At 47.0% G+C, this 22,085-nt stretch overlaps 2 protein-coding genes across 7 annotated transcripts in view; both read left to right on the forward strand.

Annotated features, from left to right (window-relative positions):
- Window positions 1–13,164, forward strand: part of stim1a (stromal interaction molecule 1a) — a 31,702-nt gene extending 18,538 nt beyond the window's left edge. For 3 of the 6 annotated variants that reach the window (XM_027025109.2, XM_027025110.2, XM_027025111.2), the window contains exons 8-13: window positions 5,656–5,833; window positions 7,031–7,198; window positions 7,338–7,438; window positions 7,653–7,885; window positions 9,309–9,681; window positions 10,362–13,164. In XM_027025109.2, the coding sequence (XP_026880910.2) occupies window positions 5,656–5,833; window positions 7,031–7,198; window positions 7,338–7,438; window positions 7,653–7,885; window positions 9,309–9,681; window positions 10,362–10,878 (1,570 nt within the window). In that variant the 3' untranslated portion in view covers window positions 10,879–13,164. Of the gene's footprint in view, window positions 1–5,655; window positions 5,834–7,030; window positions 7,199–7,337; window positions 7,439–7,652; window positions 7,886–9,308 lie in introns of all 6 variants that reach the window. The other 3 variants (XM_027025112.2, XM_027025113.2, XM_035533934.1) reach the window with 2 other exon arrangements.
- Window positions 13,165–13,445: 281 nt separating this feature from the next.
- LOC113586755 (protein sel-1 homolog 3) lies at window positions 13,446–20,629 on the forward strand. The gene is made up of 23 exons (XM_035534249.1): window positions 13,446–13,796; window positions 13,886–14,378; window positions 14,469–14,595; window positions 14,691–14,812; window positions 14,902–15,017; window positions 15,116–15,180; window positions 15,274–15,406; window positions 15,496–15,631; window positions 15,722–15,865; window positions 15,946–16,145; window positions 16,255–16,434; window positions 16,657–16,776; window positions 16,877–17,017; window positions 17,205–17,267; window positions 17,502–17,675; window positions 17,945–18,072; window positions 18,176–18,259; window positions 18,469–18,559; window positions 18,728–18,815; window positions 19,103–19,212; window positions 19,461–19,588; window positions 19,768–19,870; window positions 20,149–20,629. Exons 1-23 carry the CDS (start codon window positions 13,746–13,748, stop codon window positions 20,308–20,310), a joined length of 3,159 nt encoding a protein of 1,052 aa, XP_035390142.1. The 5' UTR covers window positions 13,446–13,745; the 3' UTR covers window positions 20,311–20,629.
- Window positions 20,630–22,085: the final 1,456 nt, after the last annotated feature.

Genomic DNA, 22,085 nt, shown 5'->3' on the forward strand with positions numbered 1-22,085 from the left:
GTGTGGGCGCAGCTCCAACACTGCAGCCCTTGGCTCATTCCGTTTTGCAGCTGAATAGCAGAATTCAGAGCTGCCGGTGTTCCTTGACAGACACGGGGCGAGCCACGTAGACCGACTCAGTTACACTCCTGCGCGAAGCCCCCATCGCTCGCCCGCACGGGAGCTGGCTAGCCCCAAACCCCGCAGTTAGCCAACCTGAACTCGCTGGCTATGCTGACTAACCCCGGCTGGATTCATGCTGGAGCGCAAGCTCGTAAATATACTCGTGAGTTGGCCTTTCAGCCACTAACTGAAGCCGCGGCAACACTGCATTAAGAACTGCCTCTGCAGGACAGAGATACGATCAGCAGCTGGGGCCTTGGTAACGATGACTAAAGACCGAAAGGTTGTAGGTTCTATTTTGAGCATGCGAGGCAGGAAATGTCTTGCACTCGTGGGTAGAAGTTCCTGAGGTCCTTTCCCTCAGTAGTTTAAAGCTGCTTTCGTGGTCTGACCTCAGACCCCCCGACGAAGTAATGGCTAGCTAAGGAGTGGCTGGGGAAGGGCTAGTGTGGGACTGTGACATCTGGCAGTGTATTTGTGCCATCAAGTAAAGTTGCGACTTTCCGCTGATTTTCTGCTTGGTCATTAGGCATTCTGAACCTAACCTAATTGGTCGTTATATACTTTGTTTGATTTTCATGAATTAGCATCTCGTGTTGGCTCTGAGCTAGACCCCAGGTGTACTGCTTGGATCATTCCAGCTCTGACTCAACCAGCTAAGCCCCTGGATAATTATATATCATGGTTACCAAAGTTTCATCAGTTTTGTGCTGTTGTGCAATTTCCTGTGTAGGTATAAAGACGTATGTTCCTGTAATGACAAACCACTGCACTGACAACGATCTCACAGTTCACTGGCTCATAGTAGGATCCTTGGAAGATGAGGGCTAGAAGAGTAGATGCCCTCTGCTCTTTGATCGTCCACGCGACGGGGCCGTTTCTGTAACGTCTTTATTTGTTGCCATAGCAGCTAGAGTTCGGATGCACACGAGGTCTGTAATGAAATCTGTGCACATAACCTGCCTCCAATGATGATGCAGAACATGGCCTTGGCTACGAGAGGTGGAAAGATCTCACGTCAGATGAAATCACTTTCAACCGTCATCGAGTCTCTCACTCACTCTCTCTCTCTCTCTCTCTCTCTCTCTCTCTCTCTCTCTCTCTCTCTCTCACTCTCACACACACACCACACACAAGTGGAGTAGTACGTTTATATTCCCGGATTTCACGATTGAGACAAACTGTGTGCCTCCTCACGGGCCATTACTTCCATCTGTACAAGAAACCCCTCCCCCCCGCCCCCCTCCTTACACACACACACGAGAAAAAAAAAGAAATGATCAGACAGCATGACACAACCGGATGAGGTGTGTTGCTAGCCTCAGTGACTGGTTATCTGTAGCTCCACAGCGATGTTTAGTTTGAGGACGGTTTTGCCCACAGGCATTAAGCGCATGATTGAGTCTGATAGCAGGTGATTATTCACACAATTATTTAACTGGCTCGAAAGGAATGACTCCTCTCTAAAACGGGCACTCCCTTGCTCGTACGCAGCTACGCTGCCGTGGTTCAGCTAGGTAATGCATGCGTTTAGAAAATCCAGCCTAGTTGGAATGCAGCCCAGAGGACCGGCGGGGCTGAGAGGGTGCAGAGGAACAGAGCCCACTGACTGGCCGCTCTATGATCTTTCTCTTATTCTATGCTCATAATGACTCATTATTGCTCAGGTATCGACAGTACTGCAGGTGCAAGAACCTTAGGTTTCAAGGTGACTGTATCGCCTTTTTTTTTTTTTTTTTTTTTTTTAAGATGCCTCAGTAGAACGATCTGCTCAAGAGCCATAGGGGCACTGGAATGCTTTTCAGGCCAAGCCTGCATTTTCTTCCTGAAATGAGTAGCTCTAGAAATGTGGTTTTCCCCGACGCATTCAGTGTCTTCAGTCTCACACTGAAATGGGTCTGAATCCTGCTGAAAATCTTAGCTTGACTGAGACTTGGACTAAAAGAATAGGATTTGTACTGCAGTTTAACATTTTTAAAAAAAAATGTAATAATGTGCAGTGCTTTCAACTCGAGGCATACACAGTTGTTCATTATTAAAAATAATCGTGTTTCTGATTTATGAAGTCTCTCAATTCTACTTCAGGTTGTTAATCATCCCAGCAATGTTCAGTATGTCTACACTGTTGTAAACATACATTTACAAGGTGGTCAAGACTAATTTGTATGGCTCAAATATTCATATACAGCTCGAATGAATGAAAAGCACACTTTTGGTGTATCTCGTTATTAGAAACATAGAAAGAGCCCCCACTGTGTGGGACGTTGCTAGCTCCTGTAGCAGGCTTGCCTGGCTTTCCTGTTTGCTTTACCCGTTTGGGTCAGCTGGTGCTCTTTGCTGTCTGTGCAGGGTGCGTCCGTAACCCCTGTGATGCAGATCGGGCGAGGCCTGGCCGCGAACGTGGAAGCTGTCCGCAAGTAGGGTTGAAACGCGGCAGCTTTCGTGAGCATTTATTATGACGTTGAAAACACTCGAAACTGCTTTCTTAACCGAAGAACGTCAGGGCTGCAGTGAGGCAGTCATTAAAATGAAATCGAAGTTGTCCATTGCTTAGCAACACAACCAGAGGCTGTTTTGGCTTGACTACAGTATCATTTCAGCAGTTTAATTGTTGGTTTAGGCTGTCTTAAACATGAAACTTTAAACGTGTGCTTATGGTGTGTTGGGGGGTGGGGGGGGGGTGTTGGGTGTGTGCGCACGGGCATGTGTACGCACATGTGCATGCCTTGCTTTGGTGAAGGGCAAAGGTCATGACCTGGTATATTAGAAGGATGGTGGACTTAAGGTTTTCCCTCTTGGCTCTCCCCACGGATCGTCTTACACAAGCCCTTTACCACCACTGCTGCTTCCTCTTAGTCACACTTGATGTTGCAGGAGTTTCTTACTGACCCCTGCTGGCCAGATGGTTATATAACCTAAATCGCTGGAAATAAAGCAAATCTATGAGGCGGGGGAGTAAAATAAAAGCAAACAAGGATATTATTGCAACAAATGTCTTGTCAGTCTAATGAGATCTGAAGATGCTTTAAGCTGCTGAATGGCAAATCTGTTAATACATCAGACTCGAGCAGAAGTTTAATTTAATCATTGAATTACACTTTATCATATGAGAGAGGGCATTTTGGCGTTTGAGCCACACGGTCCAGTTCTATCAAGTTAAAATAAATGTAGCTCTCTTTTCTTTAGATGATTGGGGCAACTATTGGTATTTGTATTAAACTAATTCAAATGATTCCTAGCGCTTCGAGGCAAGGTGCAATTAACTGCCTTTTTTATGATCTTGAAGTGTGTTTAGGATATATAATGACATTCCAGGCAACAGAGCTTTGTCGACCTTGTACTAATTATCTAATAAAGATGGCACTGATCCGATATCACGTGGGAATCGGGCCGATATCAGCAAAAAATGCTGGATCGGATATCGTTGAAGGAATTTTCAAGGAAACCGATCCGATACCCTCACAAATCCAGCCTGAAAATAGCACAGCAGTGCGGTGCATGTGATAACAGCCGGAATTGTTTTAGCAGGTCACATGGTAACAGCTGGGCTAGTCTGTGTTCAGTTTATACGTCACTCGAGTTTAACGATTGAAAAATATTACGTTGAAATGTAAATATCCATGCACTGACATGCGTGTTTTCTGTGATTATCATTTTGATAACCCAGTGTGGGGAACAGGCTACCCACCTTCTAATGAGCGTGTTTTAGCACTGGTCACTGCCACCAATTTGCAACTAATGATGATTTGTTTATCTTTATTTAAAAAATAGTCATTTGCGCTTTTATCATGAAGTCAAGAAAATTTAGGGCCGGAGAAACCAGCAAAAACCTGACGGAGCTGGAGAGGAGAGAATAATTTAAACTTAACTAATAAAGTTGGCTTTAAGAGTGTATTCAAACCTGTGTTCGGTTAGCCTGCTGAGTTTTAAGGTAGAGCTGATATTTTGAATAAGAACCTGGAGAATAAACTAACTTCACCTTTTTAAAAAATGTTTTTTTTTCCCTGAAAAGAATAACCATCTTACATTATTAGATCACATTTCTGCCATTTTAAGAAGAGCTCGAATGAAGTCTCTCTCTCTGTCTCTCTCTCTCTCTCTCTGTCTCTCTCTCTCTCTGTCTCTCTCTCTCTCTCTGTCTCTCTCTCTCTCTCTGTCTCTCTCTCTCTCTCTGTCTCTCTCTCTCTCTGTCTCTCTCTCTCTCTCTGTCTCTCTCTCTCTGCTCACTTAGTGCCTGAGCTGCATTTGTTCTGTAGTGGGTAGCACGGCCATTTGCCTCTGAAATTCACAAGAACTGTTTAAAAAAAACCACTTAAGTTCATGTGGAATTACACTCACTAATAAAATATACACAAACTATAGTGTAAATTTCTGGAGTGAGCAAGGCAGCAGTCCCCAAACAACTAAACTACAGCTCCACTGTGGTTTTTAATGGAAAAAAAGATATCAGTATCGATATTAGGACACGCTTGTGCCGTCACGCTCTGCCTCTTCCATTCCACGCCGAGACGTCAGAAAGTTTTGAACAGTCTTCTTGCCGTGCAGCTCCTCGGGTCTAGGGGTCATAGTCAGCCGTCTGTTTTTAACCTCGTGCTCCGTGGCAGCAGGCTCTGGCACTATTGCACTTTTAAGCCTGTTACCAGACAGCCAGTGATGTGGTGAATGTATGTAGAGCTCTGTGATGTCTTCTCATTTCCTACGTTTTCGGTGCAGGGGAAACTCATTAAACTGTGTTATTGCAGAGTGAATGTGTTAAAACTTGGTCCCAATATATATTATTCATAGTGTAGTTAAATTATTCATATTCAAAATTGTATACAAATGAGCAGAAATTTCACTGCCTCATTTGCATTTCTTTTGCAAAGGGCACACCCTGAATTGCCCTCATGTATATGATGCTTGGAATACGCATGCCCTAATTCATACAGGTGTAATTTTAATATACCAATAAAAGGCCAGGAAGGAAATAAATCCATTTACATTTATGGCATTTAGCTTTCCAGAGGGAAAACCTTTAGTAAAGCAGAACTGGAGGTGTGCATCTATTTATACTTGGCTGGTCCAGGTCTGCAAAATCTAGGTGACATTTACAAACCACACATGGTGATGGTGATAAAACCGAAATGCTATTTTAGTAAACAGATGCCCATGGGTGGTGGTGGTGGTGGTGGTGGTGCTATTATATTTTTCTTGCTATTTTTTTCATGACATTACTGATATCTGTGATTGGTAACACTTTTTGATTATCTAACTACAAACCAAGTCAAATTATCACATTAAAATTTACACCCTCTCCTATTAAGTGTGAGGTTGAACATATAAATATGCTAAAGTTGAAGCTGATGACATCTATCGGTGACATTTGTGTATTCTCGTTTTACGATTTGGTCATGTGCAGCTGTAATGAATAATGGCCTCTGTTAACTTGCCATGTTTCCAGTAAGGTTTCCATACGAAACGTGTCCGATGTCCTGCAAGTCGTCTTGGAGACGTCGCTCTGCAGGCACGCGTGTCGGCGTGGAGATCTGAAAGCCGCTGTGTTGTGTGGCGCAGGCTACGCATCGCCCAGGAGGAACACCGCACGGTGGAGGTGGAGAAGGTCAACCTGGAGCAGAAGCTCCGGGACGAGATCAACTCGGCCAAGCAGGAGGCGCAGCGGCTCCGGGAGCTCCGCGAGGGTACGGAGAACGAGCTCAGCCGGCAGAAGTACGCCGAGGAGGAGCTCGAGCAGGTGAGGCTCCGCTCAAGGGCTCGGCCACAGGCTTGCAAAATGTCATCTGATCAGAAATGTTTTGGGTAATGCTCAGGAAACGCAGAGGAAGTCATTTTCTGCAGATGGAGTCAGATGCCCTGTCACTGCTGTCTCCAGCACGTCATCATCAACTTCCCTTCACAGTTCAGAAGTGTTTTTTTTTTTTTTTTTTTCTTTTCTTTCCAGAGGTCTGAGCTACATTCTGTAGCACTGGGGCTTTAACTCCTGACATTGGGCCCTACTATCCTACACGGTTTCAAGTTAGCAGGGAAAACGCTGCAGGGCGGCCGGGCCCCGGGTCCTTGTACTGCACTACATTAATGCGATTTGTTCAGTGAGGTGTGACATGTAAATAAAATAAAAACCCTGTATCTTGGATGGCTCCACTTGCAGACCAATGGTATTGAGAATCCTGCCCATGCACATTAACACAAAGATGGCATATCGTCACGTCTTTTCCCGTAATCGAACCACTAATCTTCAGTGTTATCACATTGTGGCCTACTTCCACGCAGTGCTTCAAACAGTCATAAAACCCAACTACCCATTCTACAACTTACATAAAGGGTCACGAAGTGTGAAGCGGGCTGTCATGAGCACTGAGGATGAGAACAGACAGGAAGAGGGTTTTGATAGTCGTTGCACATTAGTGTAGTCTGACGAGCCAGGGAGACGCCCCGTGTCCTGCGACCGTGAAGGGAACGCTGCTCGGTGGTCTGGCTCCTTGTTCTCGCGGAGCTTAGCTGGAGAGCTGTTAAATGAGGTGGGGGTTGCTACACCTGGTACAGGTCAGGGCCGCTATTTGTGTAGGTGTCTGTCTCGCAAGCACCGAACGAGAGAAAGTACTGGCTGACTACTGGCCCATGACCTTTTTTGCGCGTTTTGCCTCTTGATTTGGACATGATGCGTTCCGAGTGGCCTGAGCTGCTGCCGTGGGCCACCAGGTTTCCATTAGTTGCTTGGAAACCACATTATAAAGACAGGTGTGACACTAATGACACTAGTCTTCCACCCCAATTCATTAAATAGCCAGTGCTTTCCGTAGTTTGTACTGATGTTAAGAGGTTGGTACCTGGATCAGGTTTCATTTTAGCCGCGTAATCGCCAAACTCAGATTGGACAGGCGTCGCAGAGAGCGCGTGGCCGGTGTTGAGCTGACCCTGGTGCCCCCTGCAGGTGCGCATGGCCCTGAAGAAAGCTGAGAAGGAGCTGGAGTCCCGCAGTAGCTGGTCCCCTCCGGAGGCCCTGCAGAAATGGCTGCAGCTCACGCACGAGGTGGAGGTGCAGTACTACAACATCAAGAAACAGAACGCAGAGAGACAGCTGCTGGTGGCCAAAGAGGGGGTTAGTGTGTTAAACTCTTACCACAATCTGAGGACCACTCTGTTCAGACTTCATTTTAATGATCGTTTTCCTAACACTGGTTGATTATACACACCAACCTTCTGCACAAAGAGTGAACCTTTGCTCCAATGTTGCTCAGGCTGAGAAAATCAAAAAGAAGAGGAACACACTGTTTGGGACCTTTCATGTGGCACACAGTTCCTCACTGGATGATGTAGATCATAAAATCCTGGCAGCTAAGTGAGTGCCTGTTCGCCACCGCTGATGTCATTCTTCACCATGTAATGCGCTTACTGACAGAGAAGCTTTGGGTAGACCTTTCACACTGTGACACTTGATGCTAAACCCATCTGTGGATGCGTACAATATCTCTCTTCCATTTTCTTTATTTTAGTTCACATCCTTTATTGTTCAACATTTGTTGTTTATAATAACTTTCTACTTCCCCTTCCAGGCAGGCTCTGGGGGAGGTAACGGCTGCTCTGCGTGAGCGGCTCCACCGATGGCAGCAGATCGAGGTGCTGACTGGCTTCACCGTTGTGAATAACCCGGGCCTGCCCTCCCTGGCCTCTGCGCTGAACGTGGACCCCAGCTTCGTGGGCGGTCGCGCCACACCCCAGCACTTTGTCATGTCCGACGACATGGACGACATGGATGAGGACATCGTGGCACCTGGACCTCTGCAATGTAAGGACTCGGCGGGCCCTGATGGGATCAGGGCCAAGCCTATAAAGGGACCTCACAGAACCGTCAAGGGGCTGTTGAGTCAATCCAAAAAAACCCTCCCCCTGTCCTGAGTAGATTGCTCTGTCTCGTCTGGTTGCTGTCATGTTTATCAGACTGCTCTTCAGGAGGAGATGCGGATGGATGCGAGACCGCTGCTTGTGTTCTAACTGTTCGGCGGAGTGGGTGGGGTTGGTGATTGTTGTGCTTCCTTGTGATGCTCACGTCACATTGCTGCAGATGACTTAAAAATACATGAATGATCGCAACAGAACGGTGCATGGTTGTATTTTTTGTGTTGAATCTGAAAGCTGGTTAGATGAATTACAACAATCCCACTGACGTGAACGCTCTAAAGGCTTTTATCAGCCTGTGCCTTTCTGAGAGGACGAACATGGCATCCATGTTTGCTGCAATATGAAAATGATGCTACAGCGTAGAAAATTCAGGGCCTAGCACAAACGCAAAAAACAATTTTGTCGATCTTAATTTCATTCGCTGGTCTCTCACAGTAACGGAGTTAAGGCCAACCGTTTCGCTGTCTGTGTTTTTGTCTTCCTGTTCCCTCAGTGACTGTTGTCTGGTGTCGCTTCACGGCTCAAATTTGTCGTTCTGTTATTGCGACCGTATTAAGTTATGCCACGCTGACTAGGCGCTGGTCTTGTGGAGCACCGAGTGCCAGCCATAGCAGAAGACTGCCACGCCCCACTCTCTGCCTCCTTTCACCCCTCATCCAACACCTCTCCTCAGTCTAACCCCCTTTGGCTCAGACCATGTGCAGACTCGGCCGTGGAGGGACTGCATCTCGCTACACCAACTCCTCCTCCTCTTACAGGCTACTGCTGTCAAATGGCTGAACCGTCTCTCTCCAGGTGGTCTTAGTTACTCAAATGCTTGAAGGGCTGTCTTTGCTGTTTTTCAACATTTTGTCAAGTTCTTGGCATTTAAAATCAGTTCCTCACTATTGCACGCTTTGTATTTAAAAGCTAGAAATGCATGCATACAGCTGCCCTTATTTGAAATCCACGCTTTTCTCTTAAACTGAGCACATGCAGCGCTTGACTGACTGACAGTCCAAGGGACCGGTGTGTTAATGTGATTCTTAGATGAGCCAGTGAAGTATAGCTTTTCGATTCAAATTCAAACCCAGTTCAGGTCTCCATGTGGAATGAGAAGTGTGAGGAGAGTGTGGTGAGAGCTGGCGCTCCCAGTTCATTCCACGGTTTAATCCACAGTTCCGGATCTTCCCACTATATCCCTGCCACCCCACTTAACAGCACCTGAACTTCCTTCTCAAGTCTGCACAGCCTCTCGTCACCGGCTGTGCTGCTGTGCCGAAACACGCCCGCTGTGTCCCGTGCTGACACCTGCCCTTCTGTGTCCACAGCTCCCAGTATGATGTCCCTGCGCCAACGGCACGCTGACTCGCAGCTGGGCTCGGGCTCGCAGAGGTTGGTAGAGGGCTGCCGCGCTCCCGTGGACCACCAGGGGGAGGGTGGCTCGTACCTCTCGTGGGCCAGGTCCAACACACGCCATTCCCCCAGGCACTTTGAGCCGCTGGGCCTGCCGCCCCTCGTCGCAGCGGTCTCGCACCCCTCCATCATCTGCGCCGCCTCTTCTTCCTCCCTACCATCCTCCTCGTCCTCCGCTGCGCCTCATTCCTCCTTGTTTCACTCGTGTTATTTCCAGCCAATGGAACCGATTCCGGATGTGCCCTGTGAAGCTACCCCGCGACAGCACCGTCGCAGTGGCAGCCATGGGTACCCCTCTGTCTGCCGCCTAAATCGTCTAACCCAGCATGAGAGTGGGACTACAGTCTCATAATGCCACTCCTACATTATGACCTTTCACCTTTAGTAGATCGTCTTCTACACTACTTCTGCTGTGCAGTTGCGGTGTTTTATCAAAACCGGTTTCTCTGTAGTCCCAGAGAGCCAGCAACCGATAGTCAGTGCCTTGCTGCCATTCCAAGGAGCTTGTGCATCAACGTTTTTCATTTCACTCGCCTCCTAATCTCTCTCTCTCGTACACACACACGCGGGCACACATGCTTGCATTCCCACACTCCTTTCCCCCTGCTTGCTAAACTAACAGTGTGGTATTTTAATGGTCACGCTTTGGTCCTGATGACTTTTTTTGCAACGCTGATCGTCCCTTGCATGCCTGCTTTAGCTTGACTGACCACTGTGGTCTTGCAGTATATTAATGCATACTGGACCGTTTTTCTGAATGTTTAACTGTTTGCGCTCTCTGTCGTCCATATGTCTTATTAAACTGTGGTGTTGCACGTTTATTTTTTTTCTGCAGTCATTTTTGTGTCCCTCAGTTTTTGAGGACAGTTTCTTATACCGCTTAACCTTAAGGAATAACCCTTTGCAGAATGAGTGGCATGATATCTTGCAGTTGCTAGGTTACGTGAGTAATCGTGTTGCCTCCTTAGGGACCTGAATCTCTCCGATTCGGACTCCTCCCTGTCTGTGTCCCAGACCAGCGAGCAGCTGCGTCTCACCTACAGCTCCAAGGGCCTGCCGCTGAAGCCCTCCTCCCTCCTCCAGGGCCCCCACTCCCGCTCCGAGGAGACCGCCTCAATTTACAGCCACGCCCCCAACGGGGGCAACCGGTTCCACGATGAGGGGGCGTCGCCCGACGCCGTTCCTGACAGCCCCATCCTGATGAAGAAGATCCCCAGCATGGGGAAGTCGGCAAGCATGAGCGAGATCCATGGCTCCGCGTCGGAGTCGTCTCGCTCCCTAAGCCCCAACTCCACTGAGACCGAGACGCCATCACCCACGGGGCTGCCCGGGCCGGCGGCGGCGGGGGCCAAGGTGGGCGTCCGTATCCCCCAGCTCTCGTCAAAGAAGAGCCCAGAGGAGGACAGCGCCTCCACGGGCGAGGACACCGACTCTGCCAGCCGCAAGAAACACACCTTTAAGATCTTTAAGAAGCAGAAGAAGTAGAGAGGTTTCCTGCTTGAGAGCAGCCAAGGCTCGTCCTGCCCCCATCTGTGCTCCGTTCTTGCAGTGGATGTTCTGATCTCAACCCCCCCCCAACCCAACCTTGTTTTGGTGTCCATAAATTGTCATGGCACAAACAAATGCCTTTTCAAGGTTTTTGTAGGTACTTTTTTGTAAAGAATTTTGGAAGCAGTCCTCGTGGGTTTTGTTTTTGTTTTGTTTCCCTCCTCATTTATTATGGTTTTCGGAGAGGATTACACTCTGGGGGCATCATTGGGAATGCAGACTGTTTCTTCAGCAGGAGACAGAGCAGCCCCCTGGCTGGACTCTTGCTGTTTTCTTGTAAAATCCATCAGTTTGCATGTCTTTACCTTCATTTGACTGAAATTTTGAATGCTCTTTGATGTTTGCTTGGTAGTTGTCCCATGTTGCTTAATATCAGGTGTTCATTTATGCCAGCTCATGCTTCTTTTATCCTTCAAGTTAAACAAAAAAACAACAAAAAGCTCATGTTGAGTGATGGACAATTTAAAGCAACTGTGAGAACGATGTTGTTCAGTGGCAAAAGGGGTGTAGAAAAGGGCTCAACCACACTTGTAAACCCCTCCTTGAATCTGTTGCACTACTGCAGAATGTCTTTTGAATTGGATTTGCAGAAATCAGGAGTACACACTGATTTCGAGGATTGCTGAGATGTGGAAGGAACCACAGATGGTTCACAAATGGTCTTGATCATTCCAAGTCATTAGATCAGGATGCGGCCTATGGATTTGCTGGTGGGGAAAAACGAACCATAAAGTAGTTCTTTCAAATTCTTAGGGCCGGGTTTCCGCATCGCAGCCTTGGACTAAGATGTATTCATTTGTCAGTGACCACCAACGATGAGATTAGTTCAAAACTACCAAATCAGCATCCCAAAAACATGCCTTGGAGATTATAAATATATGCTCCCAAAAGTGTCTTGTACTTGATTATGGCATCGGTTGCTGTAGAGAACAGCTGTCGAGAACTCTAGTTGTTAAAGATCGTTTGTAATGGAATAGGATACCAGCTCAAATATTCTTTTGATAATGAAAAGTGCCAAACCAAAGATGTACTCCAAATTCAACAGAATTCTCAAAATGTCAATTAAAATGTTGTGATACCTGTGGTAAATCTGTCAGTCTGTCCAAAAAGCTCAAACCCAGCAACCGTTAAATTTAAAACGTGTGCAAGTTTACATGATTGATGCGAGTATTGTTAGAATGGAATTTAAGATGTCTATCGGTAGGTGGTGGGCCTGAACTAAAGCTTTTCAGATGTTCAAGGTTCCACTAATCGCTCTGAAGGTGTGAATCTTTATGGGGTCCCTATTGGTGTCTGTAGTTGTGGAAGCAGCTTCAGGAAGACTGGTAACGGCTTTAAGCTTAAATTCTGGAGTTTCTCAAAAGGAATCTATATGGTGAGATTTTAACTTTCCTACTTTTCCATTAAGCTCAGACTGGAGAGAATCTGTATTTGCCATGAAACAGAATTCAAAACGGAAAACATTTTTGTCCTTGGTGGGTAATCAGTTATTGAAGAGGCATTTACATTTTACAGAGTGAGCAGGGACTGTTTCGGCCTCTGTGATGCTGATTTGTCTGAAATGATGAGATCAGTGTTCAGATCAGAGGTAGTTTTTTTTTTTTTTGTTTTTTTTTTTGCTTTTATTTTATTTTTTTTAAGTAAAAAGGACAACAGTAATTACCATGCCTTGACTTGGAGAGGGTTGGCACTACGCATTTCTTCCTGCAGTGTCTCTTATTGTCTTGTGGTTGCCTGATTCCTGGGCTAACCAAAACAGTGCCGCGGTGGTACAGGTGTAAAAATAATTGCATCACAAACATATATCAGTCTCAAACCGGTATGCACTGTAGGTCACCTGTATTGATGCATCATTAGTGCCTCTTTTGCACGAAGGCGCTGTAAAATGTACTTTCATGTGGGTGTGTGTGTGTGTGTGTGTGTGTGTGTGTGTGTGTGTGTGTGTGTGTGTGTGTGTGTGTGAGAGAGAGAGATTTCAGTAAACTGCACTTCGTTGCGTTGATGCATGTTACCTGCTGCAGTACCAGTTCACAGATTCGGGAAGGGGAGAAGCGGAGCGTTTTGGACTACTGATGTCTCCCTTTGAGCTTCTATTTATGATTATGTACCTTCCAGAAGGAAAGGGGGGGGATTATTTTGCATCATCTGTAGTGTTCAAGACTTGTCTGTGTCTGGAATTTTTTGGCACTTCTGCATGAAAGCAATAAATGGTTTAAAAAAACATTTTTAAAATGTTGCAATTTCCTCATTGGTGAATGTGCAAAGGGTAGCAGGGTGAGTCATCTCAGTATACACTGTTGCACTGCAGTGCACAATCAGCAGCTCGACATTGACAAGCAAGGTCACTGAGCAGAATGTCTTGACATCAGACATCAGGTGTCTGACATAACTGCCTCCTGTCACTGCTGCTGTAGCTAAAAGTATTTTTCAGGGGTACCCTCCGGCGCACACGCACAACTTTCATGGCTGTCAAATCTACGCGCACACACCGGTCTCCGTTTATTTGTCGCAGTTTACCCAGCCAGAGTTTGCGTTTGCGGGTGGAGCAGACTTTCTGTTTGCCAAAGATTTTCCTCTTGTGAACGAAACAGGATGTTTGTTCCGCACACACTAAAGTTTAACGCTAAGCGACTCCACTGAGCTACTAATGATGTACGTCAGTTTAATGGGGCATGCGTAAAAAGCGGCGCACTGGCCCAAAACAAATTTAGATTATTATTTCAAGTTTACGTACTTACCGAGAAGCCGCTTAACGTCAGATATTTTATTTCAAGGCTTTGATAATTCACCAATGACAACTGAATATGAGACAATTCCAACGGATGTGGTCTTTGCTGTTTCAAGTCGCTATTTTCGTAAGTACCCCTAACTCACTTAAGTTTAACGTTAACGGTGCGTAAGTGGGGGGCGCGCGCGCGCGTAAACCTCTTTGTTCCTCCTACAGGTGGTCGCTCGGGAGGGCACCGGCCAACACTCCTCGGGTACCATCAGGTTTTTAAATCCTCCCGAGAGCCCAGACTCGGCCTATCCACTGCGAGTCCGGTATTCGTGCAGTGGCCGTTGCGCGATCCACTTGCAGGTGCTGGTAACTTTCGATACTGGTAGCACGTCGGCGGTGTTTCAGAGACGGTGGCCCTGCTCCCCCGGGCCGCCAAGGACCCGGTTAGTCTTGCTCCAGTTCCCAGACTGGCTTGTGTACCAGCCGGACTGGAGAATACGCGTCCCCGACTGGGTTCTCGGTTGCCTTTTACGCGCCTGGGTCAGCGGTAGCGCGTCCGGCGAGCCGAGCCGGTTTCCCTTCGCCAGCGCAGCGACGGCACTCAGTGTCCCTAGTCCGCTCAGTCGTCCTTTTAAACGACATTTGCTGTGTCCCAGCTGGGACGCAGAGACGCGCTGGAAGGTCGGTAAAAACAGATCACAATGTCCATCAGAAAACGGTAAGTTATGAAGCTCGTTTCTCTTTCTGCTCAAAAGATTTAGATACTGACGCACTGGTTGTCTTTAACAAACGGTTTTGATTTCTTTAGAAGTAGCCAGTCTAGTGTCCTCGTTATACGGGTCGACGGGAGAGCACTTCGGCATCACTAAAAGTCTGCAATCGTATAGAAACGAAGCGCTGGAATACCTACGGCTCAAAGGGATTTCACATCCATGGTAATTCACACTGAGTTTCTTTTCTCCGTGGCGCCCTCCTGTGGCAAAGGGTGCACCAACAGCTAGAAGTCATGCTGCGTCGCGTTCCTTCCCAGGTGCGCCTTCAATGTCTGGGTCTTGTTGGCCCAACCGTGCAGAGATGCTCTCTGCGGGCTCATACACCACATAGACTCTGAGGAAAACTATAGCACCCCTTCCTTGTTCGTTACAAGTTCAGGTAACCGTGGCTAGATGTTTCACTGGACTTCAGTTAAATGCAACGTCATGGTTTTTGCACACAGTTTCACTCTGTTGTTTTCTCTCCAGGTCGCATCCATGTGCAGTTGCAGGGCAAGAACGGCCAGTCAGTGGCATTTCTTTCTCCGTCCCCGCTACCTCTCGGCTTGTGGTGCCTGCTGAGTTTAGAGCTGAGGGGTACAATGGTCAGAACATAAGCTACATTTTACAGCTAGAAGGTGGCCCACGTCGCCAGCATGTTACATATTCTCTGTAGTCATGGCCTTACTCCTTTCTGCTGTAGGGCACAATCGCAGCTGCATGCACTGATGGACAGAAACAAGAAGTCGTTTTCTCTTCAGAACACACGTGAGGTTTCGCAGTACATTTCTGCTTTACGTCAGAACACGTCTCACGCTTTCACTCAGTGTTCCATTCAAAGCGTCTGGTTCCTTTGGACAGGTTTCAGATAGCTGTGAAGCTGGATGACACAGATGGCTATTTTGTGGTAGGGGGAGGAAAATTTATTAAAGGCATTGAAGGGTTTTATGGTCCTACTATGTATTACCGAACAAAGATCCCCTCACTTAACATGGTAAGCTTTACCTCAGTCTGATGTAGTAGTATGCTTTTTGTTATAAACGCTTATATTCAAATCCTGAAGCAAAGTTTTCTATCGTGCAGTCTGAGCTGTATCTTCCCCAGCCAATAAGAATGGTGAATTTGTCAGGATGGTTACAGACGTGTCGGGAGTTTAAATCAAAACTTAATCACCAAATAGCAGACTATTCACATGCAAGTATTGCGATGAGACTGGAAGGTAAGTAGTACCTAGTCCACGAAATATGTTTTCTTGCACACCTACAGTGTGTTTGCTTTCCTTGTTTTGGCGACTGCTGTGTCTTTGTAGAGGGCTGCGTGGACGTGTACACAGAGCTAACACTGCGAGCCAGTCCAACACCCTTGAGGACCCCATATAACACCCTTATTCCACTCAGCCACTCCCAAAGATGTTTGATAGCTCGGGTGGTCAAACTACTGTTAAGCAAATATGGTAAGGACTACAACAACGCATGCACAAAACAGTTGCATTTGAAGAGATTGGTTAAAACCACAGTGCCGTTCCCTTCTCAGGCTCCGTGGATCCAGCAGCCGTGGGCAGAGTTCTGTACTCGGCAGTGATGAGAAAGCTGACCATGCACGGGAGTGTGGAGGTGGTGGGCAGGCTCCTGAGCTCCCTCTTGCAGGCGGGATGCTTAGGGGATGACCGAGCTCTCCATCTCGCCTCTGTTCTTTATAGCAGCGGACTCGGTGTTAAGAAGCAGCCCTATAAGGTGACACACACCTAGCATTCAGTTGAATTCAGCTTTGTGGTATTATGGAAACGCTGTGATCCAGTGCTCGGGTCCCATGCACCATTTGTTTGTGTGTGGGGAACTTCAGGCATGGCTGCTGTCCTTGGTGGCGGCCCAGAGGGACCAGCGGCTGGCTCTGCTCCGTCTCGGGCACCTGCACCATGTGGGAGACCCGGTGCTGCCCCCCGACCCTGACCTCTCCTACGCCTATTACGCCAACATCGCTAAGCAGACCTCAGCAGACCGAATGCAGCCCTCCTCACAACAGGTGCTGGGGAACAGGTCGATGTTCAGCGTTTCGGTTCAGACGCCGTTCGTCCCTAAGGGCAGGACCGCCACCCTGATTCTTGAAGCCTGCAGCAAATACTGCAGGAGCACGCTTGCCGCTCTGTACCCAACTGAAGGCTCAGTTAAAACTGCCTGAAACAGTTAGACCACAGGCAGCCTCTGTGAAATTTGCTGTGCGTTTCTCCCTGTTCCTCTGTTGTAGGCATTTGTCGAGTCAATACACCTGAACGATGAGGAAACTCTGAAAGCCCAGACCAATGAGAACGACAACATCTTTCACTGGCTCAAACTGCAGGCTCGCCGCGGTGTGGCGGACGCCGAGGTGAGGAACGGTGCCCCCTAGAGGTGGCCAAACGAATTTAGCGATTTGGCCTTTTCCTCAAGCGTGCGCCTGTGTCTTTTGTGCCCGTTTGGCTCTGCAGCAGACGCTAGGCCGGATGCTGTTCTGGGGTCAGCAGGGGGTTTCTCCGGACATCCCGACTGCCATCAGGCACTACGAGAGGGGTGCCGTCAGACTGCAGGACCCTGTCTCTATGTACGACTATGCCATCGTGCTGCTCCTGGTGAGGAGCTGTATGATACTACGCAGTCAATGCCACTCTGTGGTGCTGCTAAGTGTTAGAATTCTTGGTCAGTCGTGGTTCCTCTTCCAGTGTATTAACACAGGTTAGAGGACTGAGTGGACAGAATTTTTGAGAACGCTGGAAAATGAGTCTACACACATGCTGAAATATGTCTGTACACACACAGGGCCAGGGAATTCCACAAGATGTACCAAGAGCCGTCACCTTCCTGAAGAAAGCGATGGAACAGGTGCAAGCGTAAACAATGAGCACTTTTCCACTGGATAATGCTACCTGACGACACAGGGAATTAATTGAGCTGTTAGCTTAGTTTTTGCTTATCCAGTCCCATCAGTGTGTTATCGTAAAACATTGCTCGTTTTCTCATTCTGTCCAAATGATGCATAATTCTCAGCTGTCACTATACACAAAGACGCTGGCCGTTCCGGAGTCAGCTGTTAACCAAATAAACTGTGACCTACAGGGCTTCGCTCCGGCCATCACCGCCTTGGGCTGGTACTACGAGCAGTATGAGCAAGACTACCAGCGCGCCGTCGAGCTCTGGGAACACGCTGACCTCCTGGAGAATCCAGACGCGGCCATGAATCTCGGAGTCCTCCACCTGCAAGGCCTCTATCCTGGACAAGCAGCTGACAAAGTCTGCTTGCACGTTTATTAATGTTCGATTTCAAACATGCTAATTAAAGTTTAAGTTCCTCACAGTTGTGGTTAAACATTTCGTGTTCAGTGCGAGGTTCGGTGTGTCGTTGGCTGCTCATCTGCATTTCAAGGAACTCGCTAGGATTTGCATATATTTGGAAAAGGGACTCTTGTTCTGTGACTTATACAAAGCAAGAGAATCATTTCAGAGATTTGATTTTCTTCTTCAGTCTTGATAGTACTGTTATTGCGTTGCTCTGTTTTCAGATGAAGGCATATACATACTTCCTAAAGTCAGCCCAGAGAGGCCACCTGAATGGGGGCATCGAGCTGGCTCAGGTGTGGAGCCATGGGATCCCCGGCCATGTGCCACGCCGCCCCTTGGACGCTGTTCTGTAAGTTGGAAGGCAGCGGTGCACAGCCGCATGACTACTGCAAATGGCCCTTCTGCAAGGTGAAGTTCTGCAGTGTGGTGATGTCAGTCTATTCTGGTTTCAGATGGGTTAAATGGGCGTCCGAGCATAATGGATATCTTGGTTCAGTCTTGAGGAAAGGCCTAAATGCCTATCTTAATGGGAACTGGTAACATTTTTCTGCCTTGTTATATCTTTAGATGTGATGCTATTCCTTAGATTTGTGCTTCATAATATTTATTTAACTTGCTGTTGTATAGCAACCTTAATTATTGGATTTACTGTAAGTCTCTCTCTCTCTCTCTCTCTCTCTCTCTCTCTCTCTCTCTCTCTCTCTCTCTCTCAAACACACACACACACACACACACACACACACAGGTTCATGGCCCTAGTTTATTACCTTATGTCTGCTGAGTGTGGATTTGAAGCAGCTCAATTTAACGCAGCGTTCTTGTGTGAACACAGCCCTGTGAGTCACACGTTCTCCTCACTTACCTAAAACGTTTCACCTGACCTAATGATTCTAAAAAAGTGAATATTACTGGCTATACTGTTCAGTGTCTGCGGTGTTTGCAAGGAACATTTTATTTGATTTGGATCAAATCCGACTTTTTCTGCAACCCTTTTCTCTCATCAGGTCGGATCCTTGAATCGCACGTTTGTGGCGCAGTGTATGCTGCAGTATTACAATCTATCCGTTCAGGATCAGAACCCTACCCCTTACGGTAATTCATGTTTGCTCTGAATCACTTTTGCCGTGCAAGGCAAGGACATAAAACGTACACTAATGTGCAGGTAAACCGCAACATGCATAGCTAAATAGGCTGTAATTCAGGAAACACGGTTTCACCCCCACATTAACACAATTTATTCAAACATTTAAAGTACAGTCATAATTTAACACATTTAACTTTTAAAAAGTGAGGTAACTTTTATAACTACTTGTGGTCGTTCTTATTCTGAGGTATTATTTATGATGCACTATTTTTAAATGGTTTTCCGACCTGCTAAGCTTTGGTCAAATTGGGAGACCTGTTGTATGAGCAGCTCACTGTAGCGAGAAGAGACCTTTCTGATGCAGCCGAGATGTACAAACGAGCAGCACTCCAAAATGACCCACAGGTATCACACACTGGAACACTCACATGTGCTGAAACACTCAAAGGTTCATATATTTGGCCTTAATGGCACTAACTACATATGATTTGTCGATCTGACGTGGCCACCGTGTTGGCGTCCTTAACGCAACGACGGTGGCCATGGTGCATGTCGTCTTGAAGTATTCATGTCAGGAGCGGCTCAGTCCACCGGACTCCATGGTGACATCCTCTTCAGCTGATTTCTTGTGGCGCCCCCTGTTCCTCCTACAGGGCTGGTACAGTCTGGGAGTGCTCGTTCAACAGGGGCAGAGGCTGTCTGCCACGCTGCTGTCTGATCTGAATTTACTGCAGCATTATTTTTCAGACAAGCACACACTTCTGACCACCCTGTACCACAGGTGTGTTCCTGCCGAGCGCTCACCATTACATTGTAACGTGCATTCTTTTTATTTTTTAATTTTTTTTATTTTGTAGTAGGATATGTGACTCAGCATTGCTGCTGAAATGCTGTTTGGTACTCTGCTTGTTTTTGTTGGAGTGTTGGTCTGTTTGTTTGTTTATTTAATTCCCCTTTCAGGTGTCGAGAGTCCAGCAGTGATGAGTCCCATCTACCCTGTACCCTTGCTCTGTTTGCCTGGCACTGGCACTCACTACAAGAGCATATACCAGCCACTGTGAAGGTCTGGTCATCTGCTGCACCTACTCTCACCTGTGAATGTACTAAGGGAAGTGGTTAGCAGATTGATTAAGTGCTCTCTGCTCGTTACATGTACATGTTAGAAGTGAATGGATCCTGTTTGTCTATGGTTTTTCTGAACCTATGCTGTATTTTAAATTTTGCACTATTTAAAATTTTGCATTTAGATTCTGCACGTTTTTGTTTGTTTTTTTTGGGGTTTTTTTTTACATTTTTTCTTACTCATTCTTTTTACTACATTCTGTCTCCATGTTGCTGCAGCTCGTGAGTGCCTTGGCTGTTGTCATAGCTACCGTCTCCTTTTTCAAACTCGTGCCTGCCATCCTTCGCCAGAGGTCTGCCTTGGGCCGCCAGACGTCGACGGCCTCCCCCTCGGAAACCGACCGACCCTCGGAGCGTCCACTGGAGCAGCAAGTGTCCTGAGCGGACTTCTCAGGAGGGGTCTCCAGTCACTGGTTTGGGAGCACGCTCGTGATGAACTCACCAAAGGGCGCAAAGAGAGAACGCACAATAGCATGGCTTGAAAGATACACTCAGTATATGATTGTTTGTTTGTTTTCTTTTTCATAAATCGTTGCTTGACTTTCTGTGATGGTTATCAGCTATATGCCCTGATCACATTTTTGGAAGGCTGATTTTCCCACAGTTTTTTCCAGACCTGTTTTGGTCACGTATGGAGGAGGGCTACATAGTTTAACTTGTAACATGTAACACACTAAAGGTGGACTGTTCACAGTTCTAAGTTGTTGTCTTTTTCTGTTTGTTTGTTTCTTTCTTTCTTTTGTAGTGGTCCATAACCTTTGTTTAATTTGCTTTTATTTTGGACACGTACCCCTTGCCCAGCTGCACAAAACATTCAGAAAATTACATTATAGTTCAGCTATAAACCATTTAGGAGCAGAAGTGAATCCAGAGAGGATGTAATTTTCTTGAAATTGATGTTATTTAGGGGAGATATTTTTTATATATTTGTAATATTGAGCGCCTGATATCTTGCAGAGATTCAGGCTCTAATACCATTCAGTCCCTACATCAAAGTGGCCCAGAGTGACAAATGTGTGTGTGTGTGTGTGTGTGTGTGTGGCTGTAGTGAATACCAGACAGCTGCAGCGGCAGACCATAACAGCAGGTGTACGGCAGCCTTAGATCTTAGTCACACCACACTACAGAGAACACAAGGTGCAACTAGGAGCTAATTAAAAGCCCACCGAGCTGCTGATTTAACATGGACAGCATGTTCCTAATCTGCATTCGTGTGGGTGGTTTGGATCGTCACAAGGACACTGGCTGATGCTTGTGAAGTGATGAGGCTCTCGCTCCTAGTTGTTTGATCTGACACAACTGTGACTGTGATCGTTATTGTTGATAGAGAGCATGGAATATTGGATTTCTGTGTGGCTATCCCACCCCAAATACACCCCCCCCCCCCCCCACCATTCCTGACAAATCTGTGAAATCAAGCCCATATCGACAGTAATGGCAGGAGTGACTGTGACCACACTGAAACTACTTTTCACCGCCCCTGTGTGGTAGTTGCTTGGAACTGCGCTTCCCTCAAGCTGTGCTCTGGAATGCTGTCTGAGACGCAGGTTCTCATGGACCTCCATCCTCCCATTTTACTACCCAACAGAGTGCAGTCTGATGTGAAGGGCAGATGGACAGTAAAACACATGACCTACTATTGTCTTTGGCCTCTTTGAAACTTCCTGCAAGCTGCTTCTCTGTAATGGCACACTAAAGCCTCGATCGCCTGCTGCCGATGTGGCTCTGTGCCTTCTGCCAGCCTCTCGGCGTGGCACAGAGAGGTGCACCAAATGAAGAGGTGTGAGAAAACCCCTCCTCATTAACCTTGACTTGTGAAATTTATACTACAACTCCTTGACATTTACCACAGAGTGGAAGTTGTCCTCTGTGAAGGGGAAGCAAGTTATCCTTTGGCAGACGCCTCTACGTAAAGCAAAGAGAACCTTATTAGTCTCTATCCTATTAAGCTGAAAATCCACTGAAGTGCTTGTTGACGTAAGGACCCGAAGCGTCTGCACTTACGGCATTAGCCCTTAATTTAAAACAAGGCCAAATATTATGGGATTTAAACATCACTACACATTAGGAGCATGCAAACATACAAACATTTAAATTATTCGTTGATGTCATTGGTGGTTGTGCATTTTTTTGGTTTTGTTGGGGTCCTGGTGGAT

This window comes from Electrophorus electricus, chromosome 15 (assembly GCF_013358815.1).
Source record: "Electrophorus electricus isolate fEleEle1 chromosome 15, fEleEle1.pri, whole genome shotgun sequence".
Taxonomy (NCBI): domain Eukaryota; kingdom Metazoa; phylum Chordata; class Actinopteri; order Gymnotiformes; family Gymnotidae; genus Electrophorus; species Electrophorus electricus.

Coding starts and splice junctions, on each gene's coding strand:
- LOC113586755 (XM_035534249.1), top strand. CDS start 13,746: ATGAGACAATTCCAACGGATGTGGTCTTTGCTGTTTCAAGTCGCTATT. Junction 15,181..15,273: donor GTTTTCTCTTCAGAACACAC/GTGAGGTTTCGC, acceptor TCCTTTGGACAG/GTTTCAGATAGCTGTGAAGC. Junction 17,018..17,204: donor ATGCCATCGTGCTGCTCCTG/GTGAGGAGCTGT, acceptor GTACACACACAG/GGCCAGGGAATTCCACAAGA.